The sequence below is a fragment of the Babylonia areolata genome, chromosome 4 (assembly GCF_041734735.1).
Source record: "Babylonia areolata isolate BAREFJ2019XMU chromosome 4, ASM4173473v1, whole genome shotgun sequence".
NCBI lineage: Eukaryota > Metazoa > Mollusca > Gastropoda > Neogastropoda > Buccinidae > Babylonia > Babylonia areolata.
Genome location: NC_134879.1, coordinates 43763658 through 43787452, shown reverse-complemented (window position 1 = coordinate 43787452; position 23795 = coordinate 43763658). Strand labels below are relative to the sequence as shown.

At 40.0% G+C, this 23795-nt stretch overlaps 2 protein-coding genes across 2 annotated transcripts in view; one reads left to right on the top strand and one right to left on the bottom strand.

Moving 5' to 3' along the window:
• Positions 1 to 37: 37 nt before the first annotated feature.
• Positions 38 to 12759, top strand: LOC143281207 (EH domain-containing protein 3-like). Its single transcript, XM_076586281.1, has 2 exons — positions 38 to 1038; positions 9079 to 12759. The coding sequence occupies exons 1-2, from the start codon at positions 130 to 132 to the stop codon at positions 9781 to 9783; spliced, it is 1614 nt and encodes a 537-aa protein (XP_076442396.1). The 5' UTR covers positions 38 to 129; the 3' UTR covers positions 9784 to 12759.
• Positions 12760 to 16292: 3533 nt separating this feature from the next.
• Positions 16293 to 23795, bottom strand: part of LOC143281206 (uncharacterized) — a 27432-nt gene continuing 19929 nt past the window's right edge. Inside the window, exons 9-13 of the mRNA XM_076586280.1 lie at positions 23034 to 23411; positions 21866 to 21980; positions 20507 to 20619; positions 19288 to 19415; positions 16293 to 18999 (exon numbers count right to left, since the gene is read on the bottom strand). Of these exons, the coding sequence (XP_076442395.1) occupies positions 18972 to 18999; positions 19288 to 19415; positions 20507 to 20619; positions 21866 to 21980; positions 23034 to 23411 (762 nt within the window). The 3' untranslated portion in view covers positions 16293 to 18971. The remainder of the gene's footprint in view (positions 19000 to 19287; positions 19416 to 20506; positions 20620 to 21865; positions 21981 to 23033; positions 23412 to 23795) is intronic.

Below are 23795 nucleotides of genomic sequence, written 5' to 3'. Positions count from 1 at the left end.
CGCGGTGTATCCGTTTTGTCACTTCCGTTAGGCCAACCCCAAAGTAATCCACAGCAGACGGTTTGCCGGTGCTTGAAACGATAAAGCAGAAACTTTGTGTTTGGGTTTCAATACGACTGACCATTCAAGATGAGGTGGCTCTCAGAGGACAAACGTAAGAAAGAACCAGAAGTCTTTGAAACTGTGGTGGAAGGCCTCAAAAAGATCTACAAATCAAAATTACTCCCTTTAGAGGAGACATACAAGTTCCATGACTTCCACTCTCCATCTCTCGATGATCCAGACTTCGATTCCAAGCCGATGATTCTGCTCATCGGACAATATTCCACCGGCAAAACCACGTTCATAAGATATCTGTTGGAACAAGATTTTCCAGGTATTCGAATTGGACCAGAACCTACAACGGACCGCTTCATCGTTGTGCTGAACAACGAGACAGAAGGGGTGATACCAGGGAACGCATTGGTTGTGGACCCAAAAAAGCAATTTCGCCCTCTGTCCAAGTTCGGAAATGCCTTCCTGAATAGATTTCAGTGTTCACAGTTGTCAAATCCAGTGTTAGAAAGTATCACAATTGTTGATACACCTGGTATCTTGTCTGGAGAAAAGCAGCGTATCGACAGAGGATATGATTTTACCGGTGTTTTGGAGTGGTTTGCGGAGCGTGTAGACAGAATTATTCTTTTGTTTGATGCTCACAAACTGGACATTTCAGACGAGTTTCGGCGTGCGATTGAGGCTATCAAGGGATATGATGATAAGATTCGCATTGTGCTGAACAAAGCAGACATGGTAGACCACCAACAGCTGATGAGAGTGTATGGTGCACTCATGTGGTCATTGGGGAAAGTTCTGAGCACACCTGAGGTGGCACGTGTGTACATTGGTTCATTCTGGGACCAGCCATTGCACTTTGATATGAATCGTCGACTGTTTGAACTGGAAGAACAGGACTTGTTCAAAGATCTTCAGAGTTTGCCACGAAATGCTGCGCTGCGCAAGCTGAATGACCTGATCAAAAGAGCAAGACTTGCAAAGGTAATGACAGTTGGCAAGCTTACTGTTTTGTTCTTGTTCTCTCTCTCTCTCTCTCTCTCTCTCTCTCTCTCTCTCTCTCTCTCTCTCTTCTCTCTCCTGTCTCTCTCTCTGTCATGTGAATTTGTGTATCCCCTGTGTGGATAAAACTGTTATATCTCTGAGTCTGACTATAATAGTATAATAGCATGCACACACACACACACACACACACACACACACACACACACACACACACAAGGTTGTTAGCACATGTGCAGTCCAAGAAAGGATATCTCCTTAATTAAACAGACCACTTTTTGTGATAACTCTTTGATTACAGCAGTGGGCACAAGCACTTGTTGGTTAGATCAGCAGTCAACTCAAGACATGGACAGGCCATCTGGTGGTTTTAATTGCAAACAGTGGTCAACAAGCATATATATGTGTAATAGTCCCATGTGATCCCACACAAAGACAAGACAGTGCAAAGTACTGTCTTCTCAGTTCCCAAGATGCAGTCTCCACCTTGACCAATTGAAGATGTCCCCGCTCTATGGGAATTTATTTGTGTCAATAGCCAAGATCTTTGCAGTGTACCACCACTGCTGTTGTTTGTTCCATAATAACTGCTACTTCTGGTATTTAGTCTCTCTCTCTCTCTCTCTCTCTCTCTCTCTCTCTCTCTCTCTCTCTTTCCTCTCTCTCTCTCTTTCTTCATCTCTCTCTATGAATTTGTGTATCCCCTGTGTACATAAAAAAAACTGATGTTCATGTGCATAATGCGTATGTCTCTGGCTATAATAGTATTGCCAAGGATATTTGTCTATACTATACCGTATACTCAATACATTTTGTGCTTTTGGGTATAGTTGTATATAGTGAGAATGCACTGGCTGTAAATCACTAAATGTAATATCTGGTGTGCACATGAGTATCACAGACTTTTCTCTTTCCAGTTCCCTCACACACACACCACACCACACACACACACACACACACACACACACACACACACACACACACTGAAAATGAAAAGGATGGGCTCCCTGACAGATGTTCCATAGAGATGATGATCGGAGCACACATGAAAATGCTTTAGAGTAGACTGGAAACATGAGTATGATCACCAGCTGTGTTATCAGAAAAGTCACTCTTTCCTAATTTTTTTAAAAATTTTTTTTTTTTTTTTACTGGAATCAGTTATTGATTAGTCATGTTGTGGCTGACTGAGAGTGAGAGTGAGAAAGCAAGTTCACATCAACATGGGGATAATGTGACAAAGGAAAGGACAAGATGGGTGTCAGCAGGTGACCTCAGGAACTGATAAAAGGGCACTGCGGTTGGAGCATTGCCAACATGGCAAAACATGAGTGTGTACTGAAATTGCAGTGTGTGATATATGGCATAATAATCTGGTCAAACCATATGATGATAAGCCGTTTGCAAGTTACATTGCTCTGTAACCTCTTTCCCAAAGCCAGGCCTAGTCTATCTTTTACCACTCAGCCTGTTCTTCTGCACCTGTAAATTATATTGTTTTTTGTTTGGTAGGGATTTTGTGGAGAGGGGGGGTGGGGGGGGTAACTGATCTACCAACACTCAGAAGAAGAGAAATTTATACTAATTCAGCAATTGTGGAAATTGTCATCAGAATCATGAATACTTTATGTGAGCATTTGAAAAGTTTAGGTAAAATGTATGTACACATAGTGTCTCACGCATGCATACGCATACCTGTATCATGTGTATGCGTGCACATGGATACACACATATATGATACACACACAGACAGACAGACACACACACACACACACACACACACACACACACACACACACACACACACACACACACATACTACACTACACTACACTACACTACACTATACACACACACACACACACACACACAATCGAGTGTCAGTTCATAATGGCCTGAGGACTGCAGCAGACCATCCAATGGATTCAATAAAGATGGCGATGACAGGGCCTTTAATATTAATGATAACAGTACTACTAGTTGGCAAAATGTCACCACGAGGCAGTGCCTACAAATACTATTGTCACAATGTCAGTATATATACATAGATCTATAAAACCATAAATTGTTCATTCACTCAGTCATGTGTGGAGATTTTTCATAAAACCTTGTGCCTGTTCAGTGTTGAGCTTGTGGTCTCAAGACATACATTATGTATCTTTAATTGCTGAGATTTGGGAAATGCTATGTAAATTGTTTTTTCCTATCACAGTATCAGTTCTAACAATCTAAGCCACCAGCTAAGGTGGAAGAGGATGTCCACAGTATTTGACCCAAACTGTGGGGTTGCCTGAATTCCAAAACAGGTGAAGAATGCCAGGCTGAAATGCATCCTCAGGCCAGGTAAATACCATTGTGCCCAGGAATCTTATTTGTCTGCCATGACTCGTGTGTTGACACAGACTCTCAAGGCCACTGACCCTGAATTCACACCATTCTTAACCCTCAGGGCCCCTTCCCACTTTAGCTATCTGGGGCAGCTGCTGTTGAAAATGGTGAACCACATTTCATTTTCATGCGGAACACACACACACACACACACACACACAAGAAGAAAGAAAGAAAAAAGAATATTAATTGTGTGTTAACTTGTATCACTGTTGTGTCAGTGTAAAATGGAGGCGTTGTGTGGGTGGCAATTTGTTGGAAGGATCTGTATGCATGTTGTATGCCTACAACTGAGAGCAATGAAAGTACTGCAAGTCATTGACTCAGAACAGGTGTGGGCCTTGGGTGATGGTTATTTATTGCGCAAGAAGATAAGCTGCCATTTTGTTATCTGAGGTGTGTCAGAGTATATATTTAGAATTAGAGCATAAATCTCATTTGTAAATGACTGTCACACTGTGTTTACATGGATTGTGTATTTGTCCAGATATTAACATAGTGTGTGTCATTTACATTAATATGAGTGTGCGTCATTGTGTGTGTGTGTGTGTGAGAGAGAGAGAGAGAGAGAGAGAGAGAGAATTGTACCTCTGTGACATTTGGTGGTCTCAAGCATGTAAATTGTAATTATGTAGTGTTCTTTTTTTTTAATTTTACATTTCAACACAGACATTACATGTCATTTTCAGTTAGTACTGTGTGTATGTGATATAAATACATGTATGAATCATTATTTAATCACATCATATGATCATTATCACCCAGTATCAGTGATCACATTTTCTTCCTTGACAGGAGAAAAAAATCTTCCTTATAAATATATGAGAGCCTTTTGTCAGAAAATTATGTATTGTTTCAAGCTTTTATGTCCTGTTCAGATTGTTGACTTCTTTGGGTGACTGACAATGACACTAATGACACATGTTATTGACCCCCACACCCCCAAAAAACAAAACACCATTGTTCAACTTCAAGAGAGACAAAGGCAAAAGCATTAGACAGATCTGTGCAGAAAAGAGACTGAGAGTTCATTATAACTTGTTCACAACTCCTGTAAGAATGTGTGTGTGTTGTGTGTGTGTGTTAATGCAATTTAGATTTTAGTTAAACTCACACTTGTGATATTGATTTGTTTCATTGTAAACTGTAATGAAATTTTACGCCAGAATTACATCATTGTTTTGATTCTGTTCTATCTTTCTCAGTTTCTCTCATTTCCAAACCTGCAGACACATAAAATGAAAGAATTGAAAAGTGGTTTGACACAAAACTGAACTGATTGGCCATTTAAATTTAGATATGAAAATATATAATATAATACTATATGTTATTAGTTTTAAATTAAAATTTTCTTTCTGTGGACTGCTTGTGAACTGAAATTCATTAACTTGGTTAACTTAAGATTAACACTAACAGGTCCCTGCCCCCACTTATTTTGCACTTCTCTCTCTCTCTCGAGCTCACTCTCCCTCTCTCTCTCCTACACACACACACTCGCGCGCACACACACACACACACACACACACACACACATCAGTGCCACAACCACATTCACTGACAAGTTGCGTAATTTGATCAAGTTAAGATCAGTGCCTTTGGATGCAAGCTCTCCCACCAGTTTGTCTTGATAACACTACAATGGATGATTTATTGTCTACAAGTTTGGAGGAGGAACTACCTGCGTTTTTTACACACCAGATTGATTGACAATTTTAAAAATTAATGTACATCTTTTGAGATGAGTTCATAAGTGATGTTTTACTGCAGCAGCAGAAGTAAAGATTGTGTCCAGAGAAAAATTGTTACTGAAAGTGAAAGAGTGAAGTAGAATAATTGGTCTAGATCTTAACCTAATACATCCATGTTTCGATCTTGAAAACAAGAATATGGCTATCTATATGGTGGGGTAAAAACAGTCACTCACAAAAACTTCACTCATAATCATGAGTAAACATGGAAATTGTAGCCCACAAATTTATGCAGGAGAGAAAGAAAACGACAGAATTTGGATGAGCTGGTATAATTCATTTAGATGTGTACTGTATTATCATTAAGTCAGTGTGTCTGTGTGAAATTCTGTCCACTTTAAAAACAGTACTGAATCAGTGAATGTATTCAGTAACAGCAACAACAAAAAAGTGCAGATTTAAAGCCATTGAATGATTGATACTTATTGTTATTCTGTGTTGTTTTTTCTCATATGTTTTGCAGTGGCCTTTCCTCCCCGCAAAAAAATACTGGGAGACATAACTAACAGCAGTATACTATAATATAATTATCAATCTAAAAAGGAAAATACAGGGAAGCTCAAACTGAGTCAGGGTGTGTAGTGATGTAGCTCACCCATGACGTAATGTTGACTGATGATGATTAAACCCCCAACTGTTCACATCTGCCACAGTGTGTTACACATTTCCTTCCCATGTTGTGCCTGGGTATTGCTGCTGGTGCTGTGTCATACAATAGCCAGCTCACTGCTGTGAAGAATGGGCCATCTAACCCGCCACCCATGATACTGACAGCTGTGAGCACTGCACACAATGATAAGATGAAAACAGTTATGCTTGCCTTATGCTGAGTGAAAATTTAAAGGGAAGTTTGTTTGTTTTTTTTATTGAAAGTTATACTTGGTGAAAGTATCTTCTTCCTCTTCTTCTCTGTGTAGTCATTGGGGCAGCACAAAAGGAACTGTTCATCAGATTCTCCCAGGTCCATTATGAGTCATGTATGTCATTAAATTGACAAAGTGAATCAGCCTTTATAATATTTGAGTTTTTTCTGTCAGTGTCATTTTCCCTGAAATGATTTTTACAACATGACTCAGTTGAGTGAATAATCCCCCACCCCCACCCCCATCTCTAAGTCTGTCTCCCTTCCTCTCCTCCCACACCCCATCACACGCTGTTTTTACAACCATGTTATTTGTGGTATCCATATGTTATTTGTTATTAATCTTATATCATGAGCTTTTTAATTGGAAAAGGCAAAGATAAAGTTGAGAGTGAACAGATGGTTCATGGTGCACAGCTTTCTGATTTTTTTGTAGTTCAGTTTGGGTGAGAAAAGGAAACTTTTTTCCCCCTTATGACAGTGCTATGTTAAAGCTCGTGAAGCATCAGGGCATAAACTTTACTATCATTCTATTATTTGTCCATGCCAACGCTAGTGTACTCTGTGCTTGTGCTGAGTGAGCTTGGGTCCATGGAGGCAACAGCACAGTCCCTGGAGAAGACTGTCCAGTCAGGATTTCACCTTGCATGAGTCACCACCATCCTCCCAGCCCAACATCTGTTACAGCTTATGTGTTAGGGTTGGAGGGGAGGGGAGGGGACGTGAGAGGCAGTGTACTGCTGCTGCCAACCCTTCTGTGCACCACAGTCAGATTGCGTCAGAAGTACAGAGGTGTGGTGTGCACACAGACATACAGTCTGCCAAAATGATAGGGCCACGATAGCTACCTTGCTGCCTGGGGGGAATGGCTGCATCTGTGAGCAAAGAGCCTGAAGGTGTAGGTTATTCGATGTGAGCCGAGAGAAGGGAATGGGAGGGTGGGGGTGTTGGATGTTGGCTGTGAGGCAGATGGGTAGGTATTCCTGCTGAGTTGTGCAGAGCCCCCCCCCCCCCAATTAATTTATTCCACAGTGCAGATCTGCAGGATCCAGGAGTGAAGAGGGGGTGTGGGGCAGGGTTGAGTTGGGCCAAACTGCATTTTTCCATCCTCATTTCCGGAGTTTTCTGCTCTTGTCTTGGCCATTCCATTTCACCTGTGTGGGTGTGGGCATTTCTTTCTCTTGGGTTGTGCGGCCTTTTTTTCCCTATTTTCCAGTCCCCTTGATTGAAGCTAAATTTAGACAGTAATAGATAAAAACAAACAAACAAGAAACAATTTTTAAAAACCTGCTTGCAGAACTTTGTATCTACTTTTATTAAGATACAAGTCCTATTTTTTCATTGTCTTTAATTTAAATGAAGTAGTATCACAATCAGTTTGTATAACAAGATGCTCTTGAAATCTCTCACTTCTATTTGAAATATCAAAGATTAGTCACTGTATCAAGTGTGTGTGTCCATATATATGTTATAACTTAAAGTTAAATGTGTCTGTGCATACATTATTTCAGAAAGGTCACTAGTTCTCTTCCTAGTTTCCATTCTCTGCTTTAAATCATTGATCTTTTTTACCCAGATGCAGTCAACAGTGTGCTGCTTATGGATATCACTTTTCACTAATAACATGGTGTCTGGGCCGTTCGCGCTTGTCATGATGTACACAGCTCTGAATTTACATAGCTAAATGTCATGGTAATCCATTCAGTCAGTCTGCAAATATTACTCTTAGGTGGTACAATAGTAGCTTGGCTTTTGCATAGAAGTGATGGATATGGGCATACAACAATATCTCCCTCCTAACAGCTGTGTCATGTGCTTCGCTTGACATTGTGTGCAGACAGATCTGGTACAGACAGCATTGCTGGAAAGTGTTCTGTTGTTGAGTGTGTGATTGGGCCACCATATCTGTTTCCCCAAATACAAACATTTACAGAATTGTACTGTCCCTCTAACATACTTTAGAAATACATATGAGCATGTGTGCGCGCACATGTGTGTGTGTATGCGTGTGTGTGTGTGTGTGTGTGTGTGTGTGTGTGTATGTGCTGATCATGATATAGTGTTATAACAGAATATCAATAGAGAGGAAACTTTACGATCCAGTTGTAAAAGAGAACGCCTACTTTAAACAGAAATGGTTTGACAATGATCACATTATTTTCAAAAGAAAATGCACAGAAAATAAATCAGGTGAATCATTGAAGTCATCAAGCAACCAATAGGCAAACTAATAAATTAAGTCTTATGTTTAGAACAGCTTAGAGGAAAGCTGTCCAAAACTATGGTACACAAGTCTGACATGAATTATATGACCTGCGTCTATTGGCATTCAGGACTTCCATCTTCCTGTCAGTGGTTTCCTTCCAGTTTTCACCACTGTCATTCATTCAAGCGTGTACCAATGACTGGAGGCCCATCACAAATAATAGTGTTGGTGTCTTCTGTTTCTGTAACAAAGCTTATTTTCAGGACAAGGTTGTTAGTCATGTGTCCATCCTCTGATCTTGAGGACTAATGGATCATGCTTTGTCCGGCCTCTACCCCTTGGTTTGTCTGGCTTTGGTGGCCATAAGCTCCCACCGGTATGGCTCTAGGGGTCCCTGAGGCATGCAGACTCCCCACCCCTTCACCCCCCTCCCATAACAGCAAGGTAGCAATCTTTTTCAGGCACCTGTTTACAGGTGGTCAAACTCAAAATCAGGGATCTGTGTCAGTAGGTTAATATGAATTGTTTGCTTGACATTGGCACCAGATTCAGGCAAAGACTGAGCTGAGTTCATGGTCTGGAAATGTGTGATCTTAACATAGCACTCAAGATAACCTTGATGTGGCACTCAACATCTCCTTGACACAGCACTCAACACAACCATTTGTCAGTGCTTTGAATTCACTATTCAGCATTATCATTCTTTTTTTAATATGAACTTTCTACACACGGCTGTCCTGGATGTTGTGTGTGTTTAGTTACGATATCACAATACCTACCAAAGGTCCCATGAATGGTGTGTGTGTGTGTGTGTGCAGGTGCATGCCTACATCATCAGCTACCTGAAGAAGGAGATGCCGTCCATGTTTGGCAAGGAGGCCAAGAAGAAGGAGCTGATCAGCAAGCTGGGGGACACATTTGCGGCCATCCAGCGGGAGCACCAGATCTCACCTGGGGACTTTCCGGACCTGAAGCGCATGCAGGAGCAGCTGGCCTTCCATGACTTCACCAAGTTTCACGCCCTCAAACCCAAACTGCTGGAGGGCGTGGACCTCATGCTGGCCAGAGACATCGCCCGCCTCATGCAGATGATCCCCCATGAGGATGAGAACACCCCCAACAACGAGGCTGTAGTGCACGGGGGGGCCTTTGAGGGCTACACCGAGTCCCCCTTCGGCATCGGGCGCGGGGAGGGTGTAGACATGGGCAGGGGGGAACAGGAGTGGGTGGTGGGGCGTGAGAAGTACGAGTACGACGAGGTCTTTGACAAGCTGAACCCCGTCAACGGCAAGATCTCAGGGGCAGCAGCCAAGTCTGAGATGGTCAAGTCCAAGCTGCCCAACTCGGTGCTGAGCAAGGTGTGGAAGCTGGCGGACATTGACCGTGATGGCATGCTGGACGCTGACGAGTGGGCGCTGGCCAACCACCTGATCAAGATCAAGCTAGACGGCCATGACCTGCCCTCGGAGCTCCCCGAACATCTGATCCCTCCCAGCAAAAAGGATGGTGGGGACTGTGCCTGAGAGGGGTGGGTGTGGCTCTTGTGTTGTGAAAGAACTGACTGTATGAAAGGAAAACTGTGCTTGGAGGCTTCATGACACTGGTGTGGGAAGACAGAGAGAGCGTTGTGCACCAGCAACAACAGTGCAGACCTGTGCATCATGACATGGTGACTCTATGCAATTATGTGGCAGTCAAACTCACATCCGATGCTGCAGCTGCCATCATGATACAGTAGAAAAAACATGTGGGGACATAATAATTACAGTTTTGGTGCATGATTCATACATCCTTTTGGGGGAAATTTTTCATAGCAGATGTGGACAGATAACTTGTGTCTTTGTGTTCAAGCTTTTTTGTGTGATTTATGATTTGTATATATATATATATATATACACCACTCTTTTGCCAAACTGAATGTGTGATGTTCTTTCAGTGTTGTTTTTTCTGTCTTGTCCAGTAAGTTTTAGTTTACACTTAACGTTGTTGGTTTTTGAACCTTGGAAATTCTAAAAATATTCAAACTCAGGGAATACTGTTTTAATGTGAGTCCAAAAAGAACAGTTTTATTAGTGTCAGCTGGTGGGCATAATTATACAGCAGTGACCAGGTGAGTTCTCTAAAACCAAACATATCTGGGATGTTAGAAGTAAACGCTTGGCATTTCCTGTCAGTGCAGTGCAGAACTGAGATCTGTAGTAAAGGAGGTCAGTGCAGAACTGCCTCGAGATGACATGTTTACCAACAGAATTAAGTGTGTTTTGATATGAAAAGCATGCCACGAAAATGTGTATTTGGAAGTTTGATGACTATACCCAGCATAGAAAAAGAAACAAGCTAATCATATCTTGCTTCAGTGTGTGGCAATTTAATTAGCACCAGCAGCACTAGACTGTCATCAGATCTCTTGCATTAGTCTGTGCCAAAAATACTAAAAAAATCCCATCAGTCTCTTGCAGTAATTTGACCAACTCCCGTCTCATCTCAGGTAGCTGAAAGCCCTTTTAGCCAATGGTTCGTGTGATGTTTTGGAATATTTATGGAATTTTCACAGCTCAAAAACACCCATTTTTCTTCCATTTTTATTTATTTTATTGTTACATCTAGTACTTCACAGAGGGTTTCTGTCGACTTTAAACACAAGAGGTGTGTGGTTTTTTGTGTTGTTTTTTTGTTGTTGTTGTTTTGTTTGTTTCTTTGTTTGTTTTTCTTCTTTTTTTTATGCAAAAATTGAGCTTTCCATTTATATATATTAATATAGTGATTAGTTTATACTTTTTGATATTATCCTGATTTTACCAGTGTTTTGTAAATTCTTTATCTCTGTATACACTTGCATACATGCACACATCTGAACATTTTACAAGAATTACTTAAACAGCATTCCAGAACCTGTCATGAAAGTTGTTACTGATAAATTATGAAAACAGAAATATAAAGAAATATGTTAAAAGGAGCCATATCAGGGTGTAAAGTGATATGAAGATAGTGTTCTTGAACTATGAAACTGTTCTTTTGGATCTTGTTCTAAACTTAACTACACAATCAAGAGAAGTAAGTTACAGAGGAAGAATCTGGAAGGCGAAAGGTTTTGATTGTTATGAAATAACAAAGAATGAAAATAAAGAAAAGGTATAGCAGATTTTCTTCTACCTTTTTTTTTAATCAGGAAAATTCGTGCTCATTTTAATTTTTCGAGACAGTACTCCAGTTTACTGTTATGCAAGTCTTCCTGCCTTCGAAACAGTGACTCAGTTTGCTTGCTTGCTTCCTGGTACATCCAACTGTGATTTTGTTTTCCCCTCACATACCCTGTAGACATGTATCTCATTAATATTCATGAATAATGTTATGCAGACATTTTTCATTACAGTAAACATTCTAAAGCCATGCCATACTTTGCCCATGAAGAACTTGAGCATCACCTGCAATTTCAAGCGTGTAACTTTTGACATACATGTTTACATTTCAGCAAAACTGTTACAAGCTTGGCAAGTTATTTATGGGTCTTCAAAAACAAAGATACATGACATGGTGAGGGTGATTTAAGTCTTAAGCGCCATATTTATTTGATTCTGAAATTGGATTAAACATTTTTTTTTCTTTTTTAAATGTTATTGATGTCAAGAAATGTTGATATGTGTAACCGCTTGTATCTTGTATTTGACTTAATCTTGTTTGTCCACATTCATTATTTATTGTAGTTACTTTCTACTAATTGTACATACGCATGTTGTTATCTCCGCAGTTGAATGTTGTGAATCACACTAAAGCAAACAACACAGATCTACTTCTAAAACAAAGTGCATGTATCATGATACCATAGTTAATATACAAGTATGCAGATACATTTTGCACATGCTCGAATGTACATAGTATTCTCTCTTCCTCTCTCTCTAAACACACAAACACACACGTACACACAGTGTCAACTGACAAACTAATCAATATGTATCATCCTATGTCTTGTTTTGGTCATTCTGATTTCAAATGACCCCTGATTCTGCACATATGTGGATTGGGTGTACCCTGTACTTCTGATGTTCTGCTGCCAGATGTGAGTGATCATGTCAGTGAACCATACGGTTTCTCAGTGCAGTGGAAAATAATGAAAATAATGCAGTGTTGTTGGTTGTTTTTCTTGGAAGAGGGAAAGGAGGTTTGAGGGTGTAAACAATGCTTCAAATTCCATACACTGCGCGCGCGCACACACACACAGACACACACACACACACACACAAACGAGTCAGTGACATACACACAAGTTTATGTCAGCCCACTGTATCCATTCTGTATAAATTGGTATTGTTGTCAGTGTCATACAAGCATTGCTTTTAGAAAATATAGAATGAATTTTTAAGCTTTCTTTGATTTTGAATGTTTTTATGTCTTGTCAGTCAGAGACATAACTTACTTTGAGTTTAAAATTTTTGTACAGAAAATGAAACAAATAATTATATATGTTAGTCTATATCAGTGCGTGTAAAAAAAAAAAAGAAGATTTTTTTAAGTATTTTCTTTTCTTCAAAGGTGGATTATTATATCAATGATTCTGTCCTAGAAAAAAATGCCTTTTTTCTGGATTCATTGATTTGTCTTACTTTCACTGGCTGGTCAGTACACTGTGTTTCACAAACTTTGAGCAAGAAAGAAACCTTTTTCAGTGGCTGACAGTTGACTTTGTAAATAAAAATTGTATATTATTTGAATGCCTGTAAATTATAATTATATTGAAATTTGTTGGACCTTTTAAACCAGGTTCACAAACAGGCAGAGATTATGTCTGGAGTTCTGATTCAGTTCTGGATCAGCCCAGGCTGGAATCATACACACGGGCTGATTTTCTTGACATGCAAGCTATTCCATTGTTTGACAAAGACAAGATAGGTTTCATTATTGGTATGGGTTTTTGTGTGTGTGCACGTCAGTATTTAAAAACAAAAATTTATGTAAAATAGTAGAATGTACATGCCTGTGAGTGTTATCTTTGTTTCAAGATTGAACTAATGGGAATGCTTTTTTTTCACTGTTGATGTACTATGTGGGCAGCATTGTATTTCTTCAGCACTGTGACTGGGTGTGGAAGCAGTTTGATTTACTGGTTCTATTTACCGCTATGTGATAAGCAGTGTGTTGGTCCTCGTCAGGTGTTGATCCAAAGCATGCATTGCCTAGTTGTCTGTGTTAAGTACTGTGACCTTAATGGTGTGTGCAAATCTTTGGTATAGTATTCCATCTTCATTGAACACAGTGATGTGTGCAAGCCTGTATTTCGATTGTGTCTAACAGTCATTGAATATTTCTCGCTCTCTTACATCACCGACAAATTGAAGTACTCTGGACTGTCAGATTAAAAAAAAATATATATATATATATCCTACTATGTGAATTATTTGCACAGTCTTCATGTCCTTACGTTCATTCTTTTGTTTTGACATGGTATTATCCTCTTCTTTTCTTCCTCTTTTGTTTTGATACTGGGTGTTTTTACTCGAGCAAAATCAGTAACAGCACCACGTTTTCCCTCCCATCAGTTGATTTAGAATTCAAGTCTGTACGTGTGTGAGTGATGATAGGAGGGACAGAGGAAAAGGAGCATAGTGCTCCATGACTTACGCAGCTCCGCATTTTATGCTCGCACATGGTTTATGTTGCAGTCCTGGATATAAAAAATGTATACTATATCAAAAATGCCTGAATCCTCTATTAGAAAATGACTGTCCCCTCTTCCTGTACACTCAAATTTTCTCCCACTGGGCTTTATCAGGAGAGCAGAACATATGATGAAGCCCCATGAGCAAAATTTTTCAAGTGTGTGTGATGGATAAAGGCAGTCATTTTCTGGGGGTTAGGGTTCCAGCATTTTCTGTTGTCCTCATTTATCTCTATTGGAAATGTTTTCATGATGCGGTGCCAGCTGTTCCAGACTTTACCTTGCTGTATACTTATATGATGAGGTCCTATAGTTCTGACATGTGCTGTGTTGGAAGTCAAGTGTGTGTGTCACTCACACAGGTTAATTTCACTGGGCTGAAATACTTAATAATAGCGAGTCCTGTGGCTGGCTACTTTCCTTCACTTTCTCCTGTTGAGTCAAGAGGGGGTGGGGGGGGGCGACTTTCATAATGCAGCTTTCAGTGTGGAGCGGTGGTCAGCAGTTATGTTACTGATGGCATGTGTGCCACCTTCCTGGTGTGTCAGCGACGACTGTCACCTGTCAGTCCTTATGGTCCTGTGCCATGAAATGAAGTGTTCAACCAAGCTGTGTCATGATTGAGTTGAAAGCTTTTGTCAGAACAAGGCAATGCTTCAGATTTGAACTGAAGAATAGGGTACTCAAAGGAGAAACAGAATACTGTTTGCCAACATGCATCCCTAGACGGTTACTGGTTTGCTGAATTTCTGTGCAAAAAAGTGTACAGCGTTTGTTTGCCAGTGTTCATTCTTCTCTGGATGGTTGTGCTTATTGTGATGGTTTTTTAAATCTGGGTTTTTAACTGTGTGCAGAAGTGCCAAGATTGCCAACATGTCCTGATATCCAGAAAATGCTTCTTTGTGTAAAACAAGACATTCAAATAGTTGAAATTGGTTAGTACTGATTTGACATCAGTTTGGTTTAGTAGTCCTACAAATTGATGATAATCATACGGAAATCATTTACCTTTGTGTACTTGGATAATTTTGATGATTTTATAACGTACTGTAAAAGCTGCTTTTGCATTTTAATGTTCACTACAAAAAGGCTAAATTCTAATCCACTCTTATAATTCAAATAACAAAGTGAAATGGATGTCAAACTTTGATTTTTACTGCTCACTGGGAAAGTAGCTTTTACATTTTTAATTTCATTGCAAAAAGATTTATTTCTGATCCACAATGTTAATTCTCAGAACTTTGGCAGTGAAATGTTTGTCATTTTTTAAATTCTGAGACTCACTGCCAAAGCAGCTTTTTCATTTTAAATTCCATGTCTAAAAGGATAAATTCTGATTGACATTTTAAATTCAGAGAGCAGTGTAGTGAAATGTAATTCTGATCCACTATTTTAGTTCACAGAACAATCCAGTGAAATGACTATGTCAAACTTTTAATACCAGACTATTGGAGAAAAGCATCAAAAGCTGAGATTATCTTAAAATGTGTGTACTTGCTGAACCAAGGCTCTTGTCTACTTGTTCTTCAAGTCATCCAGATGAGAATTAACCCAAGCTAAAAGCAACAACAAGAGTAAAGAGTTTCAGCACACAAATATTTATATCTGCCAAGGATGTAAGAATATTTACAATGTATGAATAACAGCATATTTGGAAAGCTGTTTTGTCGAAGACCAATTTTTAGGAGAACAGAATACTTCATAGTATACAATGATGACTGGGCGCCTTTTGATATATGTTCCTGTTAGTAATGCATTTGTTTTGCTTCACTGTTTTCTTTCACCACTGAATGGAGTAAATGTTTGTATTGTTGCCTCATGGGAAGATGTCACAGGTTTTTTTTTTAGGAAACGCGTTTTATAATCCATATGTACAATCTGTCTGAACACAGGAGAGAATTGTTTTCTTGTCACTCATTAAGTATTCATGAATAATAAATGGAAATGTGTCTGTTTCTGGCTTTTCTGGCCGTGACTGAAATTGTGCAACTGAAAAGACGTTTTTGCACTTGCATGTTAGTTTGTCTTTTTTAATCTGCAGTGGTTTGAATTTTTGGCACCCGAACTCCTTCCTTTTCTCTCTTCCTTCTTTCAGCCTCCTGTTTCACTTTTCAGCATTTCTGGCCTGTCTTGCTTAAAGTATTTCTAAAATTTCCAAGATTTGTAGTTATGATTTATCAGTACTATTCTATGTGTACCAGATTTTTCTTCTTTTTATTTTTTTTAAATTTTTTAAAATAAGTCAGCCATGCAAAATTGAATACTTGTCCTTACTTTTGAGAGAAGCTGGTTTGAAGTCTTTCAAAGGAATTCCTAACTGGTGTATTTCCATTAGATATTTCTAATGTTCATTTTATAAAATTATTGATTTAAAAAAAAAATCAACAGAAAGAAGAAAAAAAAGAAAAAGAAATCCGTACCCTGCTAAAGACAGAACTTTCTTTACCGTATTCTTTGTTGATGGGATGAAAAAACTGTTGTGTATGTAAGTGTATGAGTGAAAGAGAAAGCAAGTTTGTAAATGCTTTGATTTCCCCCCCTTTGCACAGCAGTGGGCAATGATACATAACCTGAGTGGTTCACACTGTATTCCTGTTTCATTAGTTTACAAAGCACACTCCCTACATCCTGTTTGTGGAATCTAGTAGCTCAGTGTTGTTGGCTCAAACCTTTCGCAGGAAAAACCAAATGTACAGTTAATAAACCATCCACATTCTATCATCCAGATTTCTGTGGTAAAGAGGATGTTTTCACACACACACACACACACTTTGTTTTTAATCTATGGATTTCCTGCATGGCTGCTTTTTGCTTTACTTGTTTATATATATATATATTTAACATGACTATTATGAGTGAACTGACAGTTGTTACCACCCAGTCAACCAATAAAGATGTGATAGCAAGAGATGTGTGTTGGTCTGGCTTTGGGGAATGAGAAGGGAACAACAATCTGAATATCACATGTACAGAAATTTTACTTCTTTGTTTTGTTTCAAATGAGCCTTTCAGTCATTCTTTAAAAAAAAAACAATTTAAAAAAAAAAAAAAACAAAAAAAAAACCCCGACTTGAGTCAGATTTAAACTTTACTTCTCTTTTTAATGTTGAGTGACTTCTCTGGATTCTCACAAGAAATAAATACTTCCAACTACATCTCTCTTTCTCTTTAATGTAAATATGCATGCATTCTTGCAGACTTCAATGAAACACAAGCGAATTCTATTGCTGCCCATTCAAAAATGACTAAAACCATAACAGTTAAAAATAATAAAATGAGAAGAAAACACAGAAACATACACACGATGTAACATTCCACTTGCAATGAATATAAGCACAACCAGAAATCCACACACCCTTTGCACATCCCCAAGCATGCATTCTTTTGAACGCTGTCAATCAGGCTTTGTCAGTGATAAAACAAACAATAAGATACTAACCAGAAGAGCCAAGCACCATCCTGTGGTGTTCTGACCTGAACAGCGCCACTCAATCTCATTTACTCATTGAAGTGAATCACCCATCAGAAAAGCACACCACTCGTGCACCAATCCAGCATTAAAAAAGACAAGGTTTCTGTGATCAAGTGTCCAGATTGGTAACCTCAATCTGATAGCAGTCCATTCCTTTCCAGTTAAAAGCTGAGAGTGGGACGTCAGGAGAATCAACAACATGTTGTTGCTGAGACCCATGGCTGTGTTGCACAAATGATCTCTGCAACAATAAGGTAGCTTAGTGCTTTCTGTTCCACAGTACAGACTATGCTTAACGCTAAGGAAACTTAGTGATGCTGACCAGCTACGGAGGTGAAGTAGTTTGTGTCGAAGACGCAGACCCCTTCACAGGTGGTGTTTTTTTCAAACTGGCCAGCTCTAACCAAGAGCCATGTGTGCTATGGACTCAAACAGGAAGACAGGGACCACACAGTCAAAGGTTATCCACTTCAAATTTCCTGCCCAACATTGCAGGTGTCTGTAACTCAACCTGGCCGAAGTCTAGATACATTATGTGAGTACAGCCTTGTCAAGCAGTTCCAAACCTAAATGGACCCCCCACACCCACCTAGCAGCATTGTCAATCATCACCCCAAACATCATTCATCACCATCAAAATACAGAAAACAAAATGGTCCCAATTTTGGGCTGCTAAAATCACTTGTGCAACTGACCCAACACTAAGACAAGAGGCCACAGTCACCAGCATGAGTCCACGCCAGGAGGCAGAAGATGACCCTGTGTGATAAAACCATGTCCAACAATGCCCTTACGAAGTCCACCTGATTCCAACCGGTCTTCATTTCGGTCTTCCTGCTGGACTGACAAGTCCTACCTTCAGTGTCTCCAGTGTCTGTATGACACTCCGGTATCAGCAGGATCATCCCTTCAGTGGATGCCCTCAGAGTTCACAAGACATGCTGGGGGTACCTCAGTATTCTCTTCGCATACCACTTTCACCAGTGCTATCACCTGTGTAGCCATTAGGACCTGACACTGACCCAACATCTGTCCACATATTGCTGAGAAATGATTGCTGTCAACTGTTGTCTTATTATTCTTACTATCCTATGCCTTTCTCCCTGTCTCTCACAAAAAATTACAAACATATGTCACACACACACACACACACACACACACATACATAATATGCACACAGTTGCCATTATTTTCTTTTTTTACATTAACTCTTTCACAGCCATAGGTGACCTACGTCGACTAAACAGTGCATTGCAATATGGGACTTTAGTCAACACTGAGGGGTCATGTTACAGTACCATTTTTCACTTTCCCATCAATAGAACAATGAATAACCTTTGCCCCCAGATCCAGATCCAATGTATTGTTATGACATTAACCAAAGCCTGTGACTGACAGCATTGTATCTGAACTGTTTGGTGCTGGGGAGTATTTTGTCACACGGAAACTTGGCGGTGAAAGAGTTAAACTAAGAATATACAATCCAAAGACCCATGAGATAATGCCTCACATCCACATCAAAATGATACAGAACAACAACAAAGGACAATGATCAGCACGGTACGCAGACCAACCACTTCCACAGTTCATGTAGGCTTCAGAGGTCGTCCTCGCCTGCAAAAGAGAGTGACAGATCTGAAGGATCATGCATACTCAGATTCACAGAATGTTACTTTTGTGACTGAACTGAAAAACTCACATAGCAAATGCACATGAAAATCTTAGTGAATATGACAGAATTTCACACACTTTAACGATTCTCACTAAAAGGACAAAGAAAGAAACTAATTTTGGTATTCCATTGTCTTGCTTACACACTCACACACACACACACAAACAAACACACCCACATCCATACACACGCACACACACACACACCCACAATACCAACAAACCACTCACCTGGACTTAGCGGTTTCAGCCACACCCTTACAGCTGCGACACTCCCAGCGGCCAGATGGCAGACAGCGCAGCCCCACACAGAACGTGTGGTACCCCCGGTCACACCGGTCACAGAACAGCATTTTGTCCTGCAACCAGCCATGTACACACTGTCAACTACTGTGAAAATAGACAGACTCTAAAACATAACACAAGTGAACTGTGAAAAACGCAGACTTTCAAACGAAACTAACCAAAACATGCACTGTGAAAAACTGAAAAGCCCAGGCCCTCAAACACTGTGGAAAACTGTGAAAAGCACAGACCCTCAAACATGACTAACATACACATGCACTGTGAACAACAGTGAAAAGCAGACATCCTCAACATATACACCCACACTGAAAAAAATGTGAAAAGCACTGACCCCAAAATACACACACAAACTGAAAAACTGTAAAAAGCACTGACCCTCAAACATAACACTGTAGAAAAATGTGAAAAGCACAGGCCCTCAAACATAACCTATACACGCAGTATGAACAACCGTGAAATGCACATACCCTCAAACATTACTAACATACTCTTCCACAGTGAAAAACTGAAAAACCCAGACCCTAAAACATATTTATAGGCCTTTCACTCCCGACCGAAGTTTCAGATGTGGCTGTTTGATCTGCCGCATGACTGTGATAATAACAAGGAAAACAGGGTAGAAAATGAAAGTTATTTTGTTGTTGATCAACCAAAGTGAATATGATTACTTTTTCACCTTTTGGTTGGGCCACTGTCATGTTTATGTGTGTGTGTCGTGACTGAGCAGTGGGTTGGGGGAACGTGTTGTATGAGTGACCAGCCTTAGGATGCACACATAATTTCCAATCTACTGGATGAATAAACATGTATTGTATTGTATTGTATTGTATTGTATTGTATTGTATTGTATTGCATTGTACCTAATCGTGTGGGTGATGGAGAGTGTTGTGTGAGTGACAAGCATTAGGACAAATAAAGATGTATTGTACTGCACTGCAATGCATTGCATTGCATTGTATTGCATTGTACTGTACTGTTTTGTACTGTACTGTATTGTATTGTACCTCATCATGTTGGTGGTGGAGTGTGTTGTGTGAGTGACAAGCCTCTGGATGCACACACACAACTTCCAATAAATTGTACTCATATAAAGCTGTACTGTACTGTACTGTACTGTACTGTACTGTACTGTATTGTACTGTACCTCATCATAGGGGTCCATACACTCCACACAGGTCTTGCACTCCATGCACTGCCAGGGGTAGGTGGTCACCACCTGAACCATCTTGTCCGTCAGGTCCAGACAGGTGGGGTGAGCTGTGCACACACACACACACACACACACACACACAAACACACACACGCACATCACCCACCACACAAACACACACACACATACCAGTCAAGAGATGCACAGACAACATTTTCAAAAACTGGACATTTCATTTCCCTTTAAAAAAAAACAACAACTAGAAGACATACATACAAACATTGACCCAGGAGATTGCTATAAGCTGCCCTTGACACAACTGGATGCCAGATGTTCCTGTTTGATTCCACCCTCCATATACCCCATTTCCCCAAACTCACCACACGACTCCCCCCTACCCTTATTCTTATCTTTTCATCATAACATTTTTATGTGAAAGTTCACACTTTTATTAGGCGTCCACAATCACCATTATGCGTGATGTGACAATATGAACATAATTCCTTCTTTTCTACATGCCAGGAATCAAACTCCAGACAATCTTCTTCTTCCTCACAATAATGTGGTATGCCCCTCACATTCTGAGGCAACGTTGTTTCAGATGTTCACAACTAAAGTCTTAGACATGCAAACCACTCCATTACCATGCCCACAGAAAGTATATATATAAAAAAAAAAAAAATTAATAATACACAAAAATTACCATGTCTTCTGTTTTCAAACAGTTTATTTTCCTAGAAAGATACCACCAATACTCATCAAGTCCAACATTTGCCTCTTTATTTTTTTTCAGATTTGACGTCACTGATCAGCAACACCTTGCTTCATGAGTTCATGAACGTCATCGACCAAAAATACACTGGACCACAGATGTGCTCAACAGAAAAACCTACCTCCTCTTTAGTAATCTACAAATGCTCGCCATCTGAAGTCACAATTTAAAGGTCCCATAGCCTTTTACTGCCTAACGGCAGTGAACTCCAATTCACTGTGTCCAGAGCTTAGCATAGGAAGGCAGAGCTCAATACTCCCCTTCTGCCAATATTAATCTTCCCCGGACTGAAATCAGGTACCCATTCACACCTGGGTGGAGTGAGGGGAGTCAGAGTGAAATGCCTTTCCCACAAGGACACAACAGTCTGATGCCTAAACGATTATGCCATGACGCCTCCTGCTATCTATAATAACAACAACAACAACAAAATAATAATAATAATATCAATATCTATCTCAAAAAGAAGGAACAAATTCCTGAAGGAATCAGTGAACACCAGAACAGTTGCATTTAAGGTGGTTAAAAATAAAACAGAAGGGTGACCCACAAACAGACATGCAGGTTGTTATCTTTTTTACCTATTTTTCCACACTCGGAGCACTTGATCATTTTGGTCTCCACCCTCTTGTACTTGAGGAAGAGCACAGCGTTCTTGCAGATGCGACACTTGTCTTTGTCCTCCTCCTCCTCAGCCTGTACACACACAGATGGTGCATGAGCTTTGATTTCAGTGAAACAAAATACACAGGTAACATCAAGAATACACAATTTACATCAAGAACAGTTGCACAAAACAGAACTCACATTTATATTCATTTACTAAATGAGTGCTATAAAGTATTATGAAAGACTGAAGTCACAAGTCAAAAGTGTTGTTTTTTTCGTTTGTTTGTTTAGTGCTTGAAAAAATGCAGCGTGCTTAAATTGAAAAATCGTCTGCAATTACACATTTATTCAGTTGGTGCCAATCAGAGAGTCGCTCTTTCTGTTTTCAGCCCCCAATCAAGCAAAGGTTTGCAAAAAACATGGCAGCCTGTGACAACAAGTGTTGGTTCAGGTTTATGATATGGATCATTTTAATAATAATAACAATAATAATAGTTTATTTATACTGCGCCTTTCATTAAAATATAGTAATGCTCAAGGCACATTACAGGAGTAAAATATAACATAAAAGAAATACTTTACACAAAAATCACAACCACATGTAAAAATCTCCAAAAACCATTGCATGTGAACAACACATTCATCCTAAAGCAGCGAACTGGACCAAATATCATCTATGTAATAAAAAAAACCAAGCATTAAAGCACGCACAGACGAAATTTTGTGGCATTTGTAAGCCTAACTCTGTTCACAAGGGTGAATTACATGTATACATCACAATAGGGGTCATTTCACAAGTTTTTTTAAAGCGTAACTTGATTCAGAATAACTATATAATCTCAGTAGAGAAATTAAGTGTGGCAAAGTCTGTGATACAAACAGATCACAAACGAAACAGTAAAGTCTGGCATACAATATACATAAATATATAACAAATTCATACTCAGCTAAGTCATAGCAAAGCAAGTTAAAAAAAAAGAAAAAAAAAAGGAGGGAGTCTGGGGGGGTGGGGGGGGGGTGAGAGTCATGGGACTGAATGACACGCCACATATCATTCCTCACATGCCCTGCTTTGCGAATCACATGAACATTTTCGTTTTAAACAGACCTCAGAACTGAAGACAACAAAACAGACCCCACCTTCTCTTTGCCGGGGGCAGGGGAGGCGGGCTGTGCTGTGGGGGGGACCACAGGGGTGGAGGCGGCGGAAGTTCCGGAACTCTCCTTCTCCTCGGCGCTGACCTCCAGCTTCCGCTTGCCTTTCAGTGGCCGCCCTGGGGACTTGGCTGGGGTCTTGGCCGCAGCTGCTGCCTTCCCTCCCTTCTTGGCAGACTTCTTGGCAGGGGTTGCCGCCGCTTCGGCTGGGGTGGGGGGCCGGGGGACTGGCTGACTGCTGTCTGCGTTGCTTCCCTTGGCGGCAGAGGCTGCAGCAGCAGCAGCAGCAGCAGAAGCTGGCGTTTCTGAGTCGCTGCTGCCGCTGCCACTGCCGCTACTGTCCGAGGATGACCCACTCTTGTCCTGAGCAAGCAGAATGGTCTTTAACTTTGTTGTCTTAGCACCATCAGTATTGTTTTAAAATCATCAACAACATGCAGATTGGTCTTTAACATCACTGTCTTAGCACCACCAGTTTTGTTTTAAAACCTTCAAAATCAAACAATAATGTTTCCTCCTTTAAATCATTATTTCAAGAACCATCTATACAAATCATCACATTTTGTTCTTAACATCACTGTTATAAAAAAAAACACTTCAATATCAAACAATAATGTTTTGTTCAACATGGTAGAGTACATGACACCAAAACATAATGTTTTGCTCTTTAACATCATTGCCTCGCTGCTTTTAAAATCATCAATTTCACATCATGTTTTATTCTTCAACATCACTGTTTTAAAACCA